General features: G+C 34.4%; 2 protein-coding genes across 2 annotated transcripts in view; both read left to right on the forward strand.

The window, feature by feature from the left end:
* LOC128985573 (dynein regulatory complex subunit 5-like) overlaps positions 1-11,582 on the forward strand; it is a 56,600-nt gene extending 45,018 nt beyond the window's left edge. Inside the window, exon 2 of the mRNA XM_054405187.1 lies at positions 10,079-11,582. Within this exon, the coding sequence (XP_054261162.1) occupies positions 10,089-11,507 (1,419 nt within the window). The 5' untranslated portion in view covers positions 10,079-10,088 and the 3' untranslated portion in view covers positions 11,508-11,582. The remainder of the gene's footprint in view (positions 1-10,078) is intronic.
* LOC128985574 (Kv channel-interacting protein 1) overlaps positions 1-23,717 on the forward strand; it is a 236,633-nt gene that overhangs the window by 127,581 nt on the left and 85,335 nt on the right. The gene's annotated exons all lie outside the window — the stretch shown is intronic.

The following is a 23,717-nucleotide window of genomic DNA, read 5'->3' on the forward strand; positions in this document are numbered from 1 at the left end:
CTTTAAATAGTATTAAAATCGTATTGGTGGATCTTTTGTAGGTAAACACTTCCGTGATTTCATCAGTGTAATGTAGATTAATCTACGTATGGTTAATTATTATATTAATTATTATATAATATTATATAATATAATTATTATATATTATTATATTAATCTACTTTAATGATTTTATTTGAAAAAAAATCTGTTTGTTGGGAAGACACGTTCTAACTTCAAAGGGAGGTAGGTATATCCGTTACTCCCTCAATCAAGTAGTTAATCTTATGTAACTCTTATATACTCCCATGTTAATCTTATGGGAGTAAATCCAACTTAGATTAAAGATCCTGCCCAAACTAATAAAGATATCAAAAAACAAAAAACACTTTGCAAAACTACAGATTAGGGAAATTTTGTTACACTTTAATCATCAAAATCGGCCCAAAAATGAGGGAGGAGTTCTGTTTACAAAAATCGGCTTAGCGTATTATATATATATATAGATATAGACTAGGTGAAACCAGGTTTTTGATAACTCATCTACAGACCCATACCTTTCTTTGGACACCTCTACTAAGTTTCTACGCCCAGCCGTTCTCTCAAATTAATGGAGACAAAGTTTCCAATTAAATATTTAGATTCGCCCATGTTAATCTTATGGGAGAAAATCCATCTTTGATGGAAGATCCTGCCCAAACTAATAAAGATATTAAAACGGAAAACAGTTTGCAAAACTACAGATCAGGGAAATGTTTTTTACACTTATATCATCAAAATCAGTCCAAAAATTAGGGAGGAGTTCTGTTTCCAAAAATCGGCTTAGCGTATTATATATCGTATAGAAGATTGTTTTGTCTAACTGTAGGGGAGAGTTGTCTAAAATGGGGACGCTAGGCAATATGGGGACATTCCGGTACTGCTAAACTAGTGCTGCTATCAGCTGATCTTTGACGAACTATTGCGAACTAACCATTTCACTCTACTTTGAGCTAGTTACCGTTGATATACTGACTATAAGTTTCATGTTGCACACTTTTAAATATTTGACGATTTATTCTTTGGATTTTTGTTCGTGTCTCAACTGTGTTTTTACGTACCCAACATAGAGAGTTAAAAAAAGTAAGTGTTTGATCACTATCTTCAGTTATTAGGCTACGATTTGTCGTTTCTTCTATCCAAAAATCTCAAAGTGGAGGCTAGGTACGCCATGTTTGTTTTATTAATACAGTGGCGGGTCAAACGGGGACGTACATGGTAGGACAAAATGGGGACGTCCCCGTTTTATAAGAATGTCAACATTTTGGACAGATTGTAGGATAATAACGTATACACATTAAACACTTTTGGCATGAATCAGTGTTTTACTAGTTTATACGTTTTATAAATTTCTAACTGATATGCTTAAAGATATAAATATGGTAAAGTTTAATTAAAAAAACTTCAACTCCATAAATATGTTAAAATATCTATTAAGTTGAGAAATTCTTACTTTTTATTTTCTATAACAATCTTTCTAACATGTTTAGTCACTTTAAGAGGTAATATGACGAGTTTGATGTGTTTTGTATTCAATAAAAATGCTTTTTCATTTAAAAAACTCAATTTTGCATGTGCTCTTATGGCGTCCCCATTTTACCAGAAAGGTCGTCTTAAACGGGGACAATGTATGCATTTAAAAAATATATAATTTTATTGTTATATCTAGGGAATAATTGATCAAAAGCTACCAGTTTCTGTCAACACATTAGTGTAGCCTTTTTTTGTCTAAATTTCAAAAGTTTAGCAATATTTGTAAGCGAAATATAATGTGGAAACCACTAGAGTCACCATTTTAGCCGACCTTCCCCTATCATAAATCAGATTACATCTAACACAGCTATTCCTTGAAGATAGATTTTAAAGTTGTAATTGAAACAACAAAAGCACTTTTTACAGCAGCCACTCGTGGCCCAAACTTTGTAGCCTCATGAATAATGCATAAACAGCTTTGTAAGGTCCCAACTGGTTGGGCAGAGCCACAGCCAGCTGTTTGGAACCCCAACACAACAGGACAGATTAAATAAAATAGATATTAATTACTAAAATACGAGTATGTAATTACTAGCTGCTGTACCCTTGCTTCGCAGAAAAGGAAAGAAAGGGAAGAAAAATCAGTTGCATAATCATTGACATAGATTTAGAGTAAATAAGCTGATTGGGAACCTAAAAAAGGTAAACCAATGCAAAACACACATCATTTATTAAATTAATAGTAGTTTACGCAACGATTGCGTAAAGATAGTGTTAACGACACGAGTAGAAAATTTAAGGTACGAGCCTTGGCGAGTGCCTTAAAAACTTCTACGAGTGTCGTTAACACTATTTACGCGAGTTGCGTACACTACTTTACCTACGACGGTGTTTTAATTACTAAAAATCACTACTCATAACTTCTAATAGAGGTTGTGTTTTTTTTTTTTTTTTTTTTTTTTTTTTTTTTTTATATAACCTCTAATTGCCACTGACAGTGATGCAATGAAACATTGTATCAAAATACTAATTGCACCAATCAACAATTAAATTGGCCTGAACAGCTGTTTAGTTTAATTTCGAATCATTAAATTTTGCTTCTCCTCTCTCAATCCTTGAACCTCATTGGTCCGTTACCCGTGTTGTTACGATGCTATTGCATGTTGCAACTATGCTGATATGAAAGTAAACGATGCTGTTATGAGATACTTTTCAATTCTAAGAACTGTAATGAAACGGCTACTTTAAAAAACGGTCGTAGGTGAAAACATAAACATAACCGTTAACAATATTTTTATAAAATATATTTCATACAAATATTTTAAACAGTGTTTTATATACGCCTTGTGACCATACTTACTGGACCGAATTACATGCGCTTGGTACCAAATGAAAGATATTTGTCTGTAGATGTGCAGAGCCCCTTTTTAAATTAAAATAAGCTCAAAAATGAGCACAAAAAATGTATTTAAAATTAAAAAAAATTAACATAGGCCTTGTCATATTGCCATGAGGGTTTCCATGTTGGTGACAAATAAGAAATGACAACAAAATATAAACAAAAAATCAAACGAATGGAAGAAATTCCAATCACATGTTTTATTTACAGCGTGGGGTGAAAATAGAGAAGTTTGCACAACACATACTTTAGTTCGAGTTTTCGACCACGGGCCGTCCTCTAGTTAATTACTAAAATATCTTACTAATATTATAAATGTGAAAGTCTGTGTGTTTGTTGGTTTGTTTGTTTGTGTGTTTGAAGTTCAATCACGCATAAACCACTGGACGGATTGGGCTGAAATTTGGCATGATGATAGCTTACATTCCCGATTAACATATAGGCATATTCTTATCTCAAAAATCCTTTCGGGCCCCGCCCCAGTGGCTCTGTGATTCCCCATGTTAACCTTATGAGTATTCATATTTAAAGGGAATTAAAGAATTTAGTCAGCTCTTTCAATTAAAAAAGTTGGTTCTATGATATGGAAAAGCGTTAAAAAGTTATAAGATTTACCAACAGGGTGCAGCACTATATTTTTTTGCATTTATGAAAACAGCTAATTTGGACTAAGCAGCAACAAAAAGCTATGATTCGCAATGAGAACTGTCAAAGTAGGATTGTTTACAGTTATGTTTATGTTTTTCATTTCATGAATAATTTGTGATATTTTGTGAATTGTTGATAATTTATTTTTCTCTATTGTTTAGGTGAAGTGGTAGAACATTATGGCTATGGTAGATGTGTAATACTATAGAATACTGTAAATTTAAAAAAGCAAAATATCCAACTGTGTCCTCCCTTATTGCAAACGCAAAGCTTGAGTATAACTGCAATAAGCATTTTCTACTTATATTCCAACTCCGTACGAAGGACGGGTACTCTGCTAGTGTAATTATATATATATATACATTTAAATATGTATATATATATATATACCCCCACCACAGCAAACATACAAACTAAGCGAATTTCTATTTGCCTGAAATGATTTTCAATCTTCTATATATATAATACGCTAAGCCGATTTTTGTGAACAGAACTCCTCCCTCATTTTTGGACCGATTTTTATGATTAAAGAGTCAAAATAATTGCCCTGATCCGTAGTTTTGCAAAGTCTTTTTCGTTTTTTGATATCTTTATTAGTTTGGACAAGATCATCCATCAAAGTTGGATTTTCTCCCATAAGATTAACATGGACGAATCTAAATATTTAATTGGACACTTTGTCTCCACTAATTTGAGAGAACGGCTGGGCGTAGAAACTTGGTAGAGGTGTCCAAAGAAAGGTCTTGGTCTGTAGATGAGTTATCAAAAGAAAAACGAAGTAAATTCGATTAGGTCTCTGTCCCAGAAGCCTTTAAAGATCCCTCCACAGATTTGTTTACATTTTGGTCATGTGGATAATACTTTTTAATAAAACAGCTGTTAATTTTAAAATTGTATTTTAAACAGTACACATTTATTGGGAGTTACTGAATAGTCCAAAAGAAGTATTTGCAATGTTATTTTCTGATTTTAAACTGGATTTTCTTCTGTATCATGCCATGTGTTGAAATATAACGTCCCATTACGAAATCAGTGGAAAATCCTTTTTTCACAATAGACAATTATTTCTCAACTTTTTCATACCTTTTCCCTATAGTTTGTCATAATATTCTAAACATATCAACATGGGTTCATGAGATTATTGTCATACATGCTTTCAATCGTTGGAAATATCTTCGATGGTGTAATACAATACAAAATAATACAAGCGCAGAAGAGCACGGTGCCCATTTGAGCCGTGTCCATATTTTGTTAAATTAATTGTGGTTTACAGCAACTGGATAAAACATTTTACAATATTTATGTAGAAATATGTGCATGATTTAGAAAGTCATTAAGCTGGAAAACTGCAATATACTGCAGACTTTTCAGAGAGGTTACTTCGATGTATTCATTCAGCTTAGGGAAAACATAATAATGTATAGATATGTATATAAATAAGAACTTGAACTCTTAGAGAGCCTTTGAATGTTATTAGACTAACGAGAAGGGTTGTGCATGTTTACTAGCGCTACTCGGCAACAAAAACCATTTAATTTATCTCTAAACTATATATTCTTAAAGTGCACTGAGCAGCCTAAAAATCTATGTAACTTACCCATATAATATAGTTACAAAATGCTCAAACTCGCATTGTGACATTTATAGCTCGGCTTATATTTCTCCAACAGAAAATTCATCCGCAGTAGAATTTTATTGTGCTCTTACCGTTTCTAATAACATCCAAACACAGAAACCTTGCCTAAAATGGTACCTATGTTGACAAATTATTTACTGTGGCCTATATTACGGACCGTGGCCCACTGGGTTGGTAACATTATTGAAAATAACACGACATTTTGGCTGTAAAAATGGCACAATGAGTAAATACTATTTAATCAGCTACTGTCATGACGGAAAGTCGTATTTATTTCAAACTAGATCACATCATACTTTATAAGATACGTTGATTCACAATGTATGCATCAATATTTACGTAACAGACAATTTACATTATTTTTTGCTTTTTGGAAATGCTTCATTACTATGTAATTCGCATTATTTGTTGCCAATGAAGCCGCACGACCATATAAATGAGGAGGCCCCTAACAGTTCAAGAATAAAAGGGATCATTACTTCAAGTTTATTCCACTACACCTAACATTCCGTAGAAAGATTATATTGACAACTTTATGTAATTGATAAGGCTGAGACATCTAACTGACATCCCCCATTTCTAGGAATTCCAGCTTTAACAGTAACCCCAAAACCAATTTCTCAAAACTTCAAAATTTTAAAAACGCAATTAATATTATTCTTGTTTTTACGCTTATTAATCTTTAAACAATGCTAAATGCTTAAAATATGTATAATTTCACTCAATTTATCGCAGTTAGATGAATTAGTGTAAGCCTTGAAAGTAACCGCCGATTTCGACGGGTTTCACCTAGTTAAATCTATTTCAATAACATAAGGTTTAATTAGTACCTACTCATGTTTGCTGCTACAAGGAGGGTAATAAAGTGTGCTTGTTTTAATCAATATACTAAATTATTTGTTTTTTTAAGCTCTTTAAGATGGTTTGGAGAGAATTGGAAAATTTTAAGTTTGGAGGGTTAAAAATGAGAAACCCCAAATTTTTACCCCTTAACCGTTCCGATGGTCCGATCACACTGGTTCGTGAACTTCTTCGAATAAACAGAGGGTCACACGTTTGTACCACATTTCATCAAAATCCGACCATTTTTGCTCGAGTTATCGTGCCAACAGACACACACATATAAAGGGTGCGCCAAAAAAAAACTTGACGGTTTCTGTTTTGTAATAAGTCAGCTGTTATACTAGCTAGAGACCTCATTGTTGTAGTGAACGATTGCTTATGTTATGCCATTTTTAGGTTATGTTTGGTAAAACACCACGTCGTCAAAAGAAAGTTACTGTCTAGTGTGGTGCAGTGTGGTGTGGCACTGTTTGGAGTCATCGGACCATATGTTTTTGAGGACGAAAGTGGGAACACCCCCCTGTCACTGTAAACTCGGAACGCTATTTGGAAATACTGAGGGGTTTTTTGGTTCCACAACTGCGGATTTTATGAGGGATAGACACGACTAACACGTGGTTTCAATAGGACGGCGCAACTTGTCATACAGCCAATTATTCAAAGTCAGTTTTGCGTGAACTCTTTCCCGGTAAAGTGATCTCTTGGTTAGGTGATGTGCTGTGGTCAGCTCGATCCCCAGACTTAATTTTGTGTGACTGTTGGCTGTTGGGATACTTAAAAAGCAAAATGTTTGTTTCGAAATTTCAAACCATTCCTGAACTCAAGCAGTGTGTCAGGGAAGAGATTGCTTCTATTCATCAGGCGAAGGTGACTGCAAATATTCAAAAAAAATGGGAAGCCTGTGTTTAGGAGAAGGTGATATAACCTGAGTGATATAATTTTTCATAAATGAAAATGGCATAGTAGTGTGTACAATATAACGTTATTTAATACATGAAATTGTAGTTTGTTTTTGAGTTATTTAGTATTAAAAACCGTCAGGTTATTTTGGCGCACCCTTTATATTAGCTAATAAATTATTGAAAATTAAGTACTCTTTTTAAATTAATTTTATTAATTAGCCTATATATGTGTGAATTTGAACGGATTGTGTTTCTGGCCTCTGGGGACATCAAATGAAAAAGTAAATCGATAGTTTTTACTTATAGTTTACTCGATACTGTTTCCCATGCTCGTCTTCGATTCCCATGTTAAACACTATCTCGCCCCGAAATGAGACTTTCGTGACGAGTATTGAACAATACTTGTTATCACGGTAAAAAAAACTACTTTAAAAACATTTTTTTGCTATTTCGTAATCCATTCATTTTTCTTCAGTTGTAACTTTGAGACAAAGTATTGTTTGTGTAACGAAACCAAAAGTAATATTTATGTAACGAAAGTAATGGTTATGTGAGGAAAAGTCAGCTGATCACTATTTGTTTTTGGTGTATGGAAATTGAAGATTTTCGAAGATCTCAGCTGTTTGGAAATGGGCTATTTTCGAATACAGAGTGATAAAAAATAAGGTTTCAGCTGACTACAAAACCCCGTCCGTAAAATGAATACGTAGTCCAGGAGCTGAGGGGGTTTGAGCATGCATGAAAGTAGTACGCAATGTTATTGCTGATTATTGTAGTATGGACTGTGGTGATCAAAATTACGTATGTCGCCTATTTCAAAAGTGGTCGATAAGGTGGGGGCAGAGGGGGCAAACATGGCGGTTTGCGCTATGCGTTAAAACGCTAATATTTCGAAAACGGTAAAAGATAGTACATCGGTTAAAACGTCATTGTAATTCTAAAAATGTGGACTACAATAATGGTTATTGAGTCCTAGGTCGTATCTCTATAAATAAACAAGTTATTGTATAAAATATGTAAAAATGGACTTTTCGTGTAGTTTTTTTTTTACCGAAAGTAGAATCAATTTGTGAGTGTCGCAAAGAAGTAATATCAAATATCTTTGCTGATAGTTGTACTATAGACTGTGGTGATAAAAAAAAACATTTCGCCTACTTTTCAGGTGGTCGAGAACTTTTGGGGGAGGGGGGCAAAGATGGCGGAACGCGCTATGCATTAACACGACTGTAGCTCGACAACGGTACGAGATGGGACATCGGTTAAAACGTAGTTTTAATCCAAAAAATATGGCCAATAGAAAAGGTTATTCGAAAAAAAGTTGTATCTTAACTAATAAAAAAGTTATAGCAATAATAAGTTTAACAAAATCTACATTATACAGCTATTTTCTTCAAAAATCGTATGGATTGTTGATAAATAATAGTGTAATTACTTAATTACTCGGCTAAATATTTACCAGATACATTTTCTTATAAGAAAAAAAAATATTATTACGAATGTAATATGGTTTAAAATGTAAAACAAGGCCTCAAAACGCCTTGGGTTCGTTCGATAGGTTGCGTCATAATTGCTGCGCAGTGCTTCCCCCAAAGTTCATTGCCTTCCAACTCAGTGATATCGGGGTTGTGAAAGTATTTGTACAATTTAAGACTACTGACATTTATTGTATTTTATTTGTACAAATAACATTCTATTATAACTTTTAATAGTTTTTTTTTAAATTTCAATAGGCTACATTTTTTTTAAGTTGCTTACGTTTTTTTTTTAAATTGTGTGTGGCTGGTTTTTATATACGTTTGTTCTTAGTGACTAGTGGATTAGGCAATTTTAAAGTAAAATTTCACCAACTTACAAAAGTTAGGTACCTATTTCAATTCAACAAATAATATGAACAATCAGTGTAATTGTTATGGATAGAATGAAGAGATTTACCGTATTTTTTTATTATAAGGTATTTACTTTTGTTGTTATGTTTTTTATTTTATAGGCTATAACTGTATTTAATAGAATCTGTTACATAATTATATTGTAATAACCTATAACATTATAATTAAAATTTTATTTGTAGTGGTAATCTATATTATGCATTTGATTGCGGCGAAACCCCAAGTAGTATACGTAGTTTGGAGGCCGTGTTTTACATTTTAAACCATATACATTCGTAATAATATTTTTTTTCTTATAAGAAAATGCATCTGGTAAATATTTAGCCGAGTAATTAAGTAATTACACTATTATTTATCAACAATCCATACGATTTTTGAAGAAAATAGCTGTATAATGTAGATTTTGTTAAACTTATTATTGCTATAACTTTTTTATTAGTTAAGATACAACTTTTTTTCGAATAACCTTTTCTATTGGCCATATTTTTTGGATTAAAACTACGTTTTAACCGATGTCCCATCTCGTACCGTTGTCGAGCTACAGTCGTGTTAATGCATAGCGCGTTCCGCCATCTTTGCCCCCTTCCCCCCAAGTTCTCGACCACCTGTAAAGTAGACGACATGCGTATTTTTTATCACCACAGTCCATATTACAACTATCAGCAAAGATATTTGATATTACTTCTTTGCGACACTCACAAATTTTATCTACTTTCGCGAAAAAAAAACTACACGAAAAGTCCATTTTTACATATTTTATACAATAACTTGTTTATTTATAGAGATACGACCTCGGACTCAATAACCATTATTGTAGTCCACATTTTTAGAATTACAACGACGTTTTAACCGATGTTCTATCTTTTACCGTTTTCGAAATATTAGCGTTTTAACGCATAGCGCAAACCGCCATGTTTGCCCCCTCCCCCCCACCTAAATATGCCCTTGTCGTTTAATAAAGTCTATTCTTGTATTTATTTGATATTTCAACATCCAATCTGATATGTATATGTGCTTTCCGTTATCCCATACCACCAAAAGTCTTAAAACAAATATCACAAAAATTAAGAAATTTGCCACCACTTTGAATTTGATTTTTTAGTAATTTCCCATGGTCGGATTTTGTCGGATTTTTGATATATTTGATTTTTGACCCGTAAGGATTTACAGTGAACGGTACAACCTTAATCATTGTAGTCATAGTAACAAACCTTATTATTAAATTACTTGTATCCGGAACGCTTAATTGACTTTTCGCTTATTTAAATTGCAGAAAGCCTACTATGAGAGTTCCACACACTGTTCCACCCAACACTCTGAAGGCGTATGAGCCATCAACTCCCACCCTGTGGCTGGTCGGGGAGCGAGCACGTAGACTCCGGGCCGAGAACTGGACATGGGACGACACCATCCCAACCTCGCTAGCCGAGGAGTGTATCCGCTTTTTCGTGAATAACTTCGACGAGCACAAGAGAGTGACCTCCATGTTAGGCGAAGACGATTTAATGATATTTTTGGAAACACTTTCAACAGAGCTGCCTCTGGAAATAGTAATTCCTCTCATACCCGATGGCGTCTACTGGCAACGCCGATGTCTGAACACTTGGGCGACAATGAATGACGTGACAAGATACGATGGTTCCTGGAAGAGAATGTTCACCGAAAGATACATTAGAGACATGATAGAGACCGAGGAGCCGGGCTATACGGATTGGGTAGAAATGGGAAACACGTTGAAGCTTTGCTGTCCTTTTGTGAATCGTCTGGAGATATCTCAGCTACAACCACCTAGAGTGTTGCAGGCGGCTCCTGTCGACCCGGACCTCTGCAGCACAGAGGACTTCATACCGCAGCATCTCGACCTGTGTCCGGTGTTGACCATCCTGGAGAATCTGCACGAGCTCGACTTGCAGTTCGGAGTGAAAGGAATCGGTATGAAATTTACGTTTAAATGTTTCAGAATCCACCCAAAAGACATAGAAAAACTAGCCAACGGGCTGAAACTTTCAGGAAATCTACAAATCCTCAGAATATCGTGCAGTGACATTGACGATAATAAACTCATCACTATACTAAAAAGCTTAGAGCACTGTAAAAGTTTTAAGGAATTAGAAATCGCTCATTGCAAGGTCACCGATGTGGGTAGCAAAGCACTCGGTCATTTCATAACGATTAAGCATTCTCTTAAGCACTTAAAACTCCAAAACAACTTAATTACCGCTGAAGGGGCTCAAGCTTTGGCGTTCGCATTGACAATGGAGGACTCGGCAAATTTGGAAACTGTCGACCTAAAGTTCAACTTGATTGGTGACGAGGGCGGGAGGCACATCGCTGCGGGGTTGAGCAAGAGCAAATATCCTGAACATATGATACTCGCAGGCTGCGGTTTGAGGAAGGAAGCTGGAGACGACTTGGTAGACATGCTGAGGTTCAACGACACCCTTGTGACCCTGGATCTGACCAACAACGACCTGGGTCCTGACGTAGGTAAGCGGATGGCGGACGTTATGCGGACCAATCGTACCATATTGAAAGTCGATGTTCGAAACTGCAGATTCAAAGAGACTTGTGAGGCGACTATCCATCATCTCACCTTCAGGAACAGGGAACGACTGAGGAAAAAGAACTCGAAGAGGTCCGATGAAAGGAGCGTTACAGTGATGTCAGCCTGTCCGAAAAGAGCTACATCAATTATTTATTGATCCAACTTTCAGCAACAAAATTCCGGCTTAAGGCAATCAGTAATTTTGTATGCATCGAACACGTTGTTTAATGTATTTATGATTATTTCCTTAATTACTCTATATGGTTCAGGATTAATATTAGTTTACGCAACGATTGTGTTAAGTGAGTCTTTACGACACGAGTAGAAAATTTAAGGCACGAGCCTTGGCGAGTGCCTTAAAAACTTCTACGAGTGTCGTAAAGACTATTAACGCGAGTTGCGTACACTACTTTACCTACGACCGTTTTTTAATTACTATCAATCTGGATTTAATTACTAACAATAACTACTGATAACTTTTTAGAGAGGTTATGTTTTCGTGTACCTATTGTCATTGCCACTGAAAGTGATGCAACGACTTGTTGTATAATTAGCTGATTTCGTGTAATTACGTGTTTGTTAAACTTTGTTAAATATTACATTGCTAGCAGCATTCTTACCATAAATAATATTGTATCAGGTACAATTCGGCAAATATTTCATTTATTTTTGGACTTCCACAAACTTAATTAAGAATACGCGAGTATCAACATGAACAAGTCGGATCAACAATTAATTTGGTCAACTTATCAGCTGATCAGCTGATTAGTTGACGTTCAAAGCATTACAATTTTAATTCTTTTCTCTCAATACTTGAACCTCATTGGTCCGTTACCTGTGTGGATATGAGAAAACTATGCGGATATGAAATGAAACTATGCGGATATGAAAGTAAACAGCTGTAAAGTGAAACTTTTCAATTCTAAGAACTGGACTGAAATGGCTACTTTAAAAAACGGTCGTAGGTAAAATTGATTTTTATGATAAAAATGTCAGCACCCCATTCTCGATATCTAATTTGAATTTCTCATATTTTACGTTGTTTTCATTCAGCCCAAATATTTGGCCTGTATTCAGGACTGTACCTGACCAAAACAGTTTAATATTCGAACACCTAAAATTTTACAATAGTAATAAATTATGTGTTTCGGGACAAATAATTGATAATACTTCACTTTACTGTAAAATTATTGTTTCAACCAAATACTTTGGTATGTTAGCACATCATGTTCAATATTGTAACAGCGGATTAGAAACAATATTTATTACTAACTCATGTAATTGTGGCTGGTCAATTGAAGCTGTCATAAGTTAAACTTTGGTGTACGTATATACTCCAATGTTTAAAAAATATTACTTAACTGCAATTGATAACTTTGTTATTTTACGGTTATTTTGAACAAAGTAAAGAGATTTATGGTACAAATGTTGTATTCTTTGTTTTAATTGTTTTGTAATTATGTTTATTCTAATTTAAATTTTACGAGTCATTAAATAAATATTGTTTACATGTATTTAGAAAGGTAGTTACGTTATTATGATATACTTGTCCTATCTACAGGATTGGGCAAAAGTCTGGAACCCCCCAGTTAACTTTTTAACGCGTTGTAGTAGGAAAACCAAACTTGGCACATATTTACAACATAAGAAATTGCACTTTTTGATCAAAGTTACAACTTTGCCCCAGCCCCAAAAATGGGATATTTTTGGGGCAGCCCCAAATTTTCAAATGTAAACACCCCTCATTTTAAAAGGTTTTTCAAGAGAAATTGAATGGCGCCAACTAGAGGTCAATATCGCACCCCTAATCAAAATGGCAGCCATTTTAATTATTTAAGATGAGCAAGCAAGATAATGTCTGGACACCCCCAGTTAACTTTAAAAATTTAATATTTTAATAATGACCAAAAGGTGAACTCTCTTTTTTTATAAAGGTATGCTGAGATTAGTTTTCCTGCTATAAAAAGATAATAGGGGATATTTAAAAATGACTGCCATTTCGATTAGTGGTGCGATATTGACCTCTAGTTTGCGCCATTTAATTTGTTTTGGGACACCCTTTATAATGAGGGGTCACGAGATAGGTGTTTGAATTTGAAAATTTGGGGCTGCCCCCAAAATACCCCATTTTGGGGGCCGGGTACAAGTTCTTAACTTAAATGAAAAAGTGAATTTTTAAATGTTGTAAACATGTGCCAAGTTTGGTTTTCCCACTGCCACACGTTCTAAAGTTAACTGGGGGTGTCCAGACTTTTATCTTGCATGCTTATCTTAAATTAAAATGGCTGCCATTTCGATTAGGGGTGCGATAATGACCTATAGTTTGCACCATTCAATTTCTCTTGATAAACCCGTTAAAATGAGGGGTCACATGATAGGTGTTTACATTTAAAAATTTTGAGCTGCCCCCAAAATATCCTATTTTGGGGCTGGGGCAAAGTTTTAACTTTGATGAAAAAGTGCAATTTCTTATGTTGTAAATATGTGCCGAGTTTGGTTTTCCTACTGCAACGCGTTAAAAAGTTAACTGGGGGGTTCCAGACTTTTGCCTAACCCTGTATATTCTCACTGGCTAAGTGCCATCATGTATATGGCAGAACACAATCAATGAATTACTACAACATGTCAACATCATGCCCTCTTAACATTGAACTTTACCAGAGTACCCCTTATAAACTTTTTATCAAAGAAAATTATTTCACGTAATTTAAAAACTAAGTGATTCACTAAATTAATTTCTTGTTGTTTTCAAACATCTTTGGGTTGGTTCGTTCATGTATTTTCATTGGTTGCTTTATTTGTTTTTATGGTCAAAGAATGCCCTAAAATGTATAAATGGATCAAATGTTGTCCGAAATTAAAAATGAGAAGAAGAACATATGTTAATTGTGACAGAGAGGTTAAGCAGAAAATCAGGTAGTTAATGGTTAATTGGTGCTATTAAAATAAAGACTGAAATGTGTAAACGTACTGGCGACAAAGGGTGATACCATGCAGACTACATTATCATTGACAAAGACCAACATGGACAACCTATTGCGGCTATAATTGGGAAACATTTCTACAATACACTAAAAGCCAGATCAGCTTTTGAAAAATTATAAAATATTTACAAGAAATGTTTATTCTGTATTGAATTTTTAAGTACATTGTGAGTATTATCATTAGTGACGTAATCTTTGAGATGACTCTTTTAAACTCATCGGAATGTATGACTTATATTTGTTCTTAAGTACGTTATTTGTTTTTAAATAACTCCTTTACTTCTTTGTGATTGCTCGATTTCGAGCAACATGTACACTAGTAATCAATTAAACAATAAATAGAAACACATGAGCATAAATAGTCCATTCTTGTTGCTTTATATTACCATCAAAATTGCATAATTTTATTTCACCACAAACAAATTAATGTAGGCTATAGTAATATTTACTAAACTATGAACATTTATTATGACTTACAAAGTATAGATTTACTTTGTCTAGAAGCAATAATATTCATGGAGTTTGAGGTAGGCATCTTATTGTTCATCATTATTTCATTTAAGCACTCTCATAATCCATAAAAAACTATAAAACTCATAAGTTTGGCTCGCTCAATTCGTAGGTAGGCTACAGTATTTACACCCGAATAGTTTTGCATGTTCTTCTCCTAGTGTTGTCAGCATTCTGCTGAGGAGATGCGGTGCAGTCACAGCTGATAAGAACAGCTGATCACTGATAGTGGCGCGTGCTGATGAGGACAGGTTCTAGCTCTGACGTCATGGATCGATGCAGCAACTTCCCCCGTCCGACCCACTTCCCTAAAGACTACGTTTGACTTTCATTTACTATTATGTCCATTTATTTATCCATCCTTATCCGGTATAAACTTCTAATATGATGAAAACTAACTGAATGTTGTTGATGTGTGTTATTTAGTAACTCTATTGTTCTCTGATTATGTACGTTAAAGATTGCTGTATTAGTCTGGGATCAAACGGATTTAATACTATTTGTATATAAAATCACGTCATTCACGTATAATATTATACGAATTGGATGGTGTATGCCTGTCTGTGCAGCTGTCACGACTTAAATACTAAAAAAATAAAGCCAAAATTAAGCACAAAGATGGTTCATGTACCTAGAAACTTCATATGCCTATTCAATTCCCTGAGTTTTCCTTGGGCTACGTCCCGTATACGTCCAAAGTTTTGATATGAGGTTTTGAAAAGTGAATATTGATTAGTCTCCATGGCAGGATGAGAAAATTCACAAAGTTTACCTTTACATTGACAATTCAATATTATAAAGTACTGCTTAATGCTTACTTCACAATGTCAGACAGCTGATCCAAACAAATCCTTTACTCTTATATGAGCAATATTTGCTTGTATCACAAAATTAGTGCAATTTAATATTAATATTTAATATTAATTTATTTATATTATTATATATTTATTAAAATGTGTGCAATATTTAATATCTCGAAAACAACTTCGACGATTTCCTTCAAATGTTCTAAATAATCTATATCTGGCCTAAAAATGTGTTAACTGCAGTTAAAAGTGCCAACAATAATTTAAATACGTAAAAGAATTATATTGAAAGTCAATTTTCAAAAAATATTGAAGTAACCATGTTGGCTGAACAAGTTTTATCTATGGCTGAACAAAATAAAAAGGAAAAGTAAACAAAAGACTTTTAACATTTGTTTATAACACGCCATCCGCAGTATAGTAGCAAAAATACAGTACAAAGGAGAAAACATCAGTAGTTACTATTGAGCAAAGATTACACTGACGATTACTTGATATATATACCGTGCCATGGCTCGGTCTCCAGGTACTTAAATATAATACTAGGGAACCCTATAGTAAGAAACAAAACGGCTTGGAAAACTTGCTGCTTGAATTCAAGTTAACTGCAGTAAGATTATCAGAGTTGTCTGAAAATGTTATAGAACTTGTTAAATATCTCTAATTGTGTTGTGGGTTCGCGAACTTATCTGTTCTCAGTGTTGACCGATTACTTCTAAATGAATGCTAAACGTTCGTCACGACTAAAATACTAAACCGATACCGCCAAAATTAAGATCAAAGATGGTCCTGAAGATTTAAAGAGGACTAAACATTTTTTTACATACCGTGTAGAAATCCCAAATCACCGTCAAAAGGACTTTATTTTGCCCCCCAACGAACAGAAACTTGGATAAAAGATAACGTTCATATTCAGGCATAGATAACTTGCAAAATATAACAAACATACTCTACAGGATGTATAAAAACAACCTTCATGGTTTTGTGTATTATCCAAATAAAGGTGTTTTAGCTTCAGTTACAAAATGAAATAGCCCTGGTGCAGCAAACCTATTGACTATATATATAGTCAATGGTAGGAACGGAAAGTGACACATTGGAAAAGTGAGTTTAGCATAATCCGTAAACCTCTGTTACAATCACCCACTGCAGTTAGGATTTTTTTACTTTACACTTTACACAAACGCCATTGAAGCGCCGTCAATGATTGTAAACCTTTTTTCTTAACTATTGGCGACGATCATTAATAAATCTAAGTTTCCCAGCCGGCCGTAAGCAACACTGATTCAAGGTCTTCTTTCTGGTTATCAAAACTCAAGGACAATTTTATACACAAAGAATCTCTGGTTCCTGACCTGGATGATGCCTAGTTATTTAATTTCATTTACAGTTACACTCATGCAATTACTTACAATTAGTTACTGCACTTGCAATGAATTAAATCCGATATGTAAGAAAAACGTATTAATCTCACTTGGTTGGGATTTGCTTTCAAAACGTGATCGAAAATGGTTGCGGTATTTGTAAACAACATTTGTAAACATAATACATATCAGTGACAGCTAGAAAAAATAATCTTGATCCGAACAGCTGTTCGTTATTTCATAGATGATTATGTGATAAAAATTGGACAAAACTTGTCAAAAATCGCACAAAACTGCATTTTTGAACGACCGTAATTTTATTTACAAAGTAGTGAGGCCATATTTTAATGGCTAAAGACACTCTCGCCAATCCAATGAATACATTAAAATAACTTGGACCTTGATAGATACTCTAATTTTCCTGGAGAAGATAGCGTAAAATGCCATCTTGAGTGTTACAGGCAGACAGAAAGACAGACAGACAGACGGACAGACAGACAGACAGACAGAAATAGAAATAGAAATAGAAATAAGACTCGTTTCTGCTTCTTTAATGTATAAAACGTAAAAATAACATAAAAATATATTATTCTGAGCAATGTACAGACAAAACTCTTAATTTTACTTATATAGATAACATTAAAATCCGTGTTTATTTGTTTACGTATTACTGCATTCTATTTTCTTTATTTCGGCTTAAATTAATCTTACTGCCTCAAACTGTTCCCACACTCAGAACTTCTCGCCTTTACCACTTCCTATGTAGTGGACCTGTTTTCCTCCCTCCTCAAAGCCTTTTATTATTGCAGATACATTAATCTAACTGTCACAAAGGGTTCCCACACTCCGGACTTCACGCCTTGGCTACTTCCTTCACCACTTCCAACGTCGTCGAGCTGTTTCCCTCCATTCCCTTAGCATTTTAGAATTTCAGATACATTAATCTAACTCTTACAAAAGGTTCCCACACTCCGGAATGCTTGCCTTAACTAATTCCTTCACCACTTCCTACGTCGTGGACCTGTTTCCCTCCCTTCCCATAGCATTTTTAAGATTGCGGATATCTATCTATATAAATAAAATTAGAGTTTTGTCTGTACTTTGCTCAGAATCATATACTTTTAGGTTATTTTTACGTTTTATACATTAAAGAAGCAGAAACGAGTCTTATCTCTATTTCTGTCTGTCTGTCTGTCTTTCCCTTTGTCTGTAACACTCAAGATGGCATTTTACGCAATCTTCTCCGTGAAAACCAGAGTACCTATCAAGATCCAAGTCATTTTAATGTATTCACTGGATTGGCGAGAGTGTCTTTAGTGATTTAAATATAGCCTCACTACTTAGTAAATAAAATTACGGACGTTCAAAAATGCAGTTTTGTGCGATTTTTGTCAAATTTTCGTTCAATTTTTATCACATAATCGTCTATGAAATAACGAACAGCTGTTCGGATAAAGATTATTTTTCTAGCTGTTGTTTACAAATACCGCAACCATTTCGAATCACGTTTTGAAAGCAAATCCCAACCAAGTGAGATTAAAAACGTTTTTCTTACATAACGGATTTAATTAATCGCAAGTGCAATAATATTGTCTAATAGTGTAACCGTAAATGAAATTAAATAACTAGACATCGTCCAAATCGGAACCAGAAATTCTTTGAGTATAAAATGTTTCTTGAGTTTTGACAACCAGAAAGAAGGCCTTGAATCAGTGTTGTATAGGGCTGGACACTGAAATGATCGTCGCCATTAGCTTACAAAAAAAGGTTTCCACTCATTGACGGCGCTTCAATGGCGGTTGTGTAAAGTGTAAAGTAAAAAATCACAACTGCAGTGGATGATTGTAACAGAGGTTTAACAGAGGAAGTGCTTAACTCGCTTTTCCAATGTGTCACTTTCTGTTTCTACTCACCGTGTGATGCAATCGCTGGACCATACAGCCAATAGGCCCATAGCTCATATCTTGGGTACGTAAGCCTACATATTTATTCATAACAACTTTTTTGACGACGATCCTTGATACCGGTACTTTTCCATAGAATACATGGCCTACCTACTTAAGACATATAATTACAAATGACCAAAAACCCAACATTGTGTGATTTTCGTCACATTTCCTTCTAATGTTAATAGATATACTAATCATTGTTTAGAGAATGCGTAATCTATTAAATAACAAAAAGTTGTTTGGGTAAGGTTGTTTTTTTTTCAAACTGACACCGATAAGTTTACGCTATAACTTTTTACGAGAAAATCCAAAAGCAAGAGATCAATAACCTCGGGACTAGATATTAATGTATTTAATTGGTCGGATGTACTATAGTTCTTAGGTAGGTTCTTACGTAGGTACTGGTTCTTTTCCTTTTTAGAACCGTTGGTAGCTGCTAGAATCATTTTTACGTAGGTACCAACACATCACTGTAGTTTACAAATTAGTTATCGTTGGTGTTGCACCTTATTTATTAGAGCCGTCCGTATTCAATTTAAGTGATGTCTCTGTATTAGTTTTGCTTTTTCTGTCTGGATTCCAAATCTTAGCTTACCCGGTATGCTAAGAAAATGATAACCTATTTGAGTAGGCTAAAACATTTGTTGGGCAAACCATCATGAATTGTTTACGCCTGTATTTTGTTTATGTATCAATAGTTCGTGGCCTTTTTTGGATTGTTGTGTGTATGTCTGTTGGTAACGCATTAATGTCCTTATTTCTCAGTGTTTCACGGAATGGACAAGAGCACCTTTGATACTGAAAATGTCAACCGGAATAAAGTGTTAAATGGTGAGGTTGAGGTAGTACTTAAAATACGTTTAAGTTAACCGATGTGGAAAGTAACTTTCAATTATAGGCCTACTTTAGGGCTACGCTTCATGGATCTATAAAACATTTTTTAGTTTAATCATTGGACATATGGACCATAACGATCCGGGTGACATTTAGTTGCGAAGCATTTATTTTGGCTTGAACTGTCAGATACTGTTTTTGCGAAGGTTTATATATAATAGTTTTGTCAGCATATCTGCAACTATGCAAACTAACTGCTGTTCTTAATCTTAATACTGTATAAGAAGGTTTCAACTGACTACTATAAGATCCCCGTGCGTAGAACGGGCACACAGCTAGTATTATTCTAACTGTCACAAAGGGTTCCCACACTCCGCACTTCTCGCCTTGATTACTTCCTTTACCACTGCTTGCCTTGACAGCTTTCTTCACCACTTCCTACATCGTGGACCTGTTTCTCTCCCTTTCTATAGCATTTTAGAATTGCAGATATATTAATTTATCCGTCACAAAGGGTTTCCACACTCCGGACTGCTCGCCTTGACTACTTTCTTCACCAGTTCCTACGTCGTGGACCTGTTCCCTCCCTTCCCATAGCATTTTTAAGATTGCTGATACATTATTCTAACTGTCACAAAGGGTTCCCACACTCCGCACTTCTCGCCTTGATTACTTCCTTTATCACTTCCTACGTCGGGGACCTGTTTCCCTCCCTTCCCATAGCATTTTTAAGATTGCAGATACATTATTCTAACTGCCACAAAGGGTTCCCACACTCCGCACTTCTCGCCTTGATTACTTGATTTATCACTTCCTACGTCGTGGACCTGTTTCCCAAGGTTTCTAAGGTAAGGGAGGGCCCTTACCTTAGCATTTTAATATTGCAGTTACATTAATTTAACTGTCACAAAGGGTTTCCACACTCCGGACAGCTCACCTTGACTACTTCCTTCAACACTCCATACGTCGTGGACCTGTTTCTCTCCCTTCGCATAGCATTTTAGTATAAAAATGGACCAACACCTATGACTATTTAACAGTCAATGCCAACATTAAATTGAATAATGTAAACACCTGTTTAGTACTAAATATATACATATATATTTGTAATGTAAAGGTGAATTTAATACTGAACATAAACTGTTTATAACTGCCTACTAATATTGTAAAGTTCAATTTATTATTTTGAAAGTTGTGAAATTATAACGTGATATATTCATAGACGTCAAACTGTTTACTCCATGAAGCTTAGAGGAAAAGTCGTTCTCTCTGTCTTAAGTAGACAACAAAATTGCGGTGGGGCACACGGAAGATTTCTCGGTTGTAGGTCAGAGGGTCCCAGGGTTACCCAGACAAGGGTCGGTCGTAAAATATTTGAGTGAGTGCGGTCAGAGGGTCCCAGGGTTACCCCTCATTAGCGATGGGACTCTCTGGCAACTCCAGCCAAGAGAGGATTAACGCGCAAGTCACTGAAATACCCCACATGTGGGGTTACTGTTGGAAATAAATTATTTTGCGTTTCAGTTGCATTACAACCTTTATTATATGCACAATTTACTATGGAGGTAAAACTCGATGTACTACTAGTTTCAAGGAATATATCTTTGGTTTATGTATTTTAATCAGCCTTGTTGAAATATCATAATTAATAACTTCATTGAGATTTAACTCTATCTTCCAATGAAAATGTATTAAACAAATGGAAAAATGCAAAAGAGAAAAATAAACAATCAACTATAAATAAAAGACCAATGTAACAACTGACACACTGTACTACACAATAATATCATACAAAGATCTAAAGGGGTCTGCTGTGGGTATGCTAATCAAGTACGTAAAAACTAACAAAAATAAAGTTACCATACCTCGGATCTGTTTAGGACTGTTCATGCTTCGATATCGTCCGAGGGCTTTGCTTGCTGATTGTTAATGAAATATTTATTTACTTTTTTATCTATCTATCTATCTAAAATACTAATGTTTGGGTAAACACTGTTATGTATAAAACGTTTAGATCATATAGAGTACAATAATAAAGTCGTGAAAAATAATAGCCTAATTTATTAAAAAATATATAATGATTACATAAGTTTAGATAGATTATTAGTACCACTTAATAATCATAAAAAGACGTCATACAGTAAAACTAAAAAATACAACTATTTACAGTAATTGACATGAAAACAGAGAAAAAAAACTACTGATATACTGTTTATAAACAAATAATGAAAATTTGAAGGAAATTCTATTTATTTTTAACGGTATAAAGATATGAATAATAATTATCAGTGTCAACCCGTTTTGATGACACTTGCAAAACTATATTAAAACAATTTAACTATATGTGAAGTATGTAGGGCCTACATGTGAAGTTCTAAACTGCTGCATGTCTTAAAAAACTATAATGTTTAGGAATTAACATTATACGAGAGTTTATACTGTTTAAAGTTATTTGGCAAAACTGTTAATCATATAATATATTAGAAAGCTATTTACATAGTGTAATCACCAGCTAAGTTAAATTAATACTATCACGAACACATAAAATACATCAAACAGTAAAACTAGAAATATACATCCTTGTGGAATTTGTGTTTATATTCTACCCTCGGCACGGGCAAAATAATAGCGTAGATAAAGTTAGTTTTAAAGAGTGTTTAGTTTTGCTGCTACGAAGGTAAAATGTGTTTTTAACGAACGTTTATTGTATAGGATGAAATAAATCAACCAACCAAATATTATCAACATAGAGAAACATGTAAACTACATCTCCACAACAATAACAAAGATATTTCAAATGTCGTCTTTTTTATTTTCAAGCTTTCTCCGTTACCTTTAGTACATTATACAACAAGTACCTAGGTTAGCTGCTACAGGGAGGGCAATAAAGTGTGTTTTTTTTAATATTACAAAGACTACTTGAATAAAAATATTTTTTTAAAGGCCTTTAACTATAAAATTTGTCATACCTTGGTATTTGAGAATGTAGAGTGTTCAACCCCTTTTTATTAATCTTAAAGTTGGAGATTTTTCAAAATTAAAAATTAACACAAAATGCAAGTTGTCTTAAAGAGTAGCTAAAAATATGCTTGATAATAAATTTGGTGCTGTTTCGTTCAGTATACGGCATTTGACTTCAAAGTCCTTTTATAAACGTTTAGGCCCACGCTGTAAATACTGTTAGAGACAATTTATTTTTATTAGCACCAAAATTATTGGGGTGATTAGATCTTTAAATGAATATATCACACTACACATATGCATTTGAAAAACTTTCAAAAAGCGCCTCTACGAATTTGGCCTTTTTGGTGCATTTTTCTGTATTGAAAATAATTGTATTGAATTCGGCATGGCAGAATTAGGGAGTAATGAGAACATAACGAGTGCAAACAACAGATATGGAACGTTTTAAAATTTTAAGTGACAATTCTTTGTCTAGTGACTAAATAAAATAAATAGTGACTAAATTTACTAAGTTGATCGTGAAAGATAGAAATACGCTGCCCCTTGTCAACATTTATCAAACCCGAACCTAATCCTTTCCAGGCGACTGCGGTCTGAGGGTCCCAGGATTAATGAGGGGTCGGCCCGGGACCCTGTGGCAACACTCACCAAAGCAGGCAAAGGATTTTTAGGTAGATTTTGAGGCTGGGACCCTCTGACCGTCTCCCAGATTTCTCAGGTGCCGTTTGACGTCACTAACTGCTGACGTCACTAACTGCTGCGTCTGAAGAAACAGACAATTTTATAATGTTTCTATTATTAAATTAAACTGTCATAACCTAACCAAACTAACCAAACGTGCTAATAATGAAAAAAATCTACTGAAGGTTTACTAATCTAGAAAATAGTTTTCTTCATAAAATAAAATTATAAATGCCTAAATGCCTAAAATTCAATTTTATAATTTTTAATTATAA

This window comes from Macrosteles quadrilineatus, unplaced genomic scaffold (assembly GCF_028750875.1).
Source record: "Macrosteles quadrilineatus isolate MER2022 unplaced genomic scaffold, UCM_ALF_1.0 Scaffold_2__2_contigs__length_208266976, whole genome shotgun sequence".
Taxonomy (NCBI): domain Eukaryota; kingdom Metazoa; phylum Arthropoda; class Insecta; order Hemiptera; family Cicadellidae; genus Macrosteles; species Macrosteles quadrilineatus.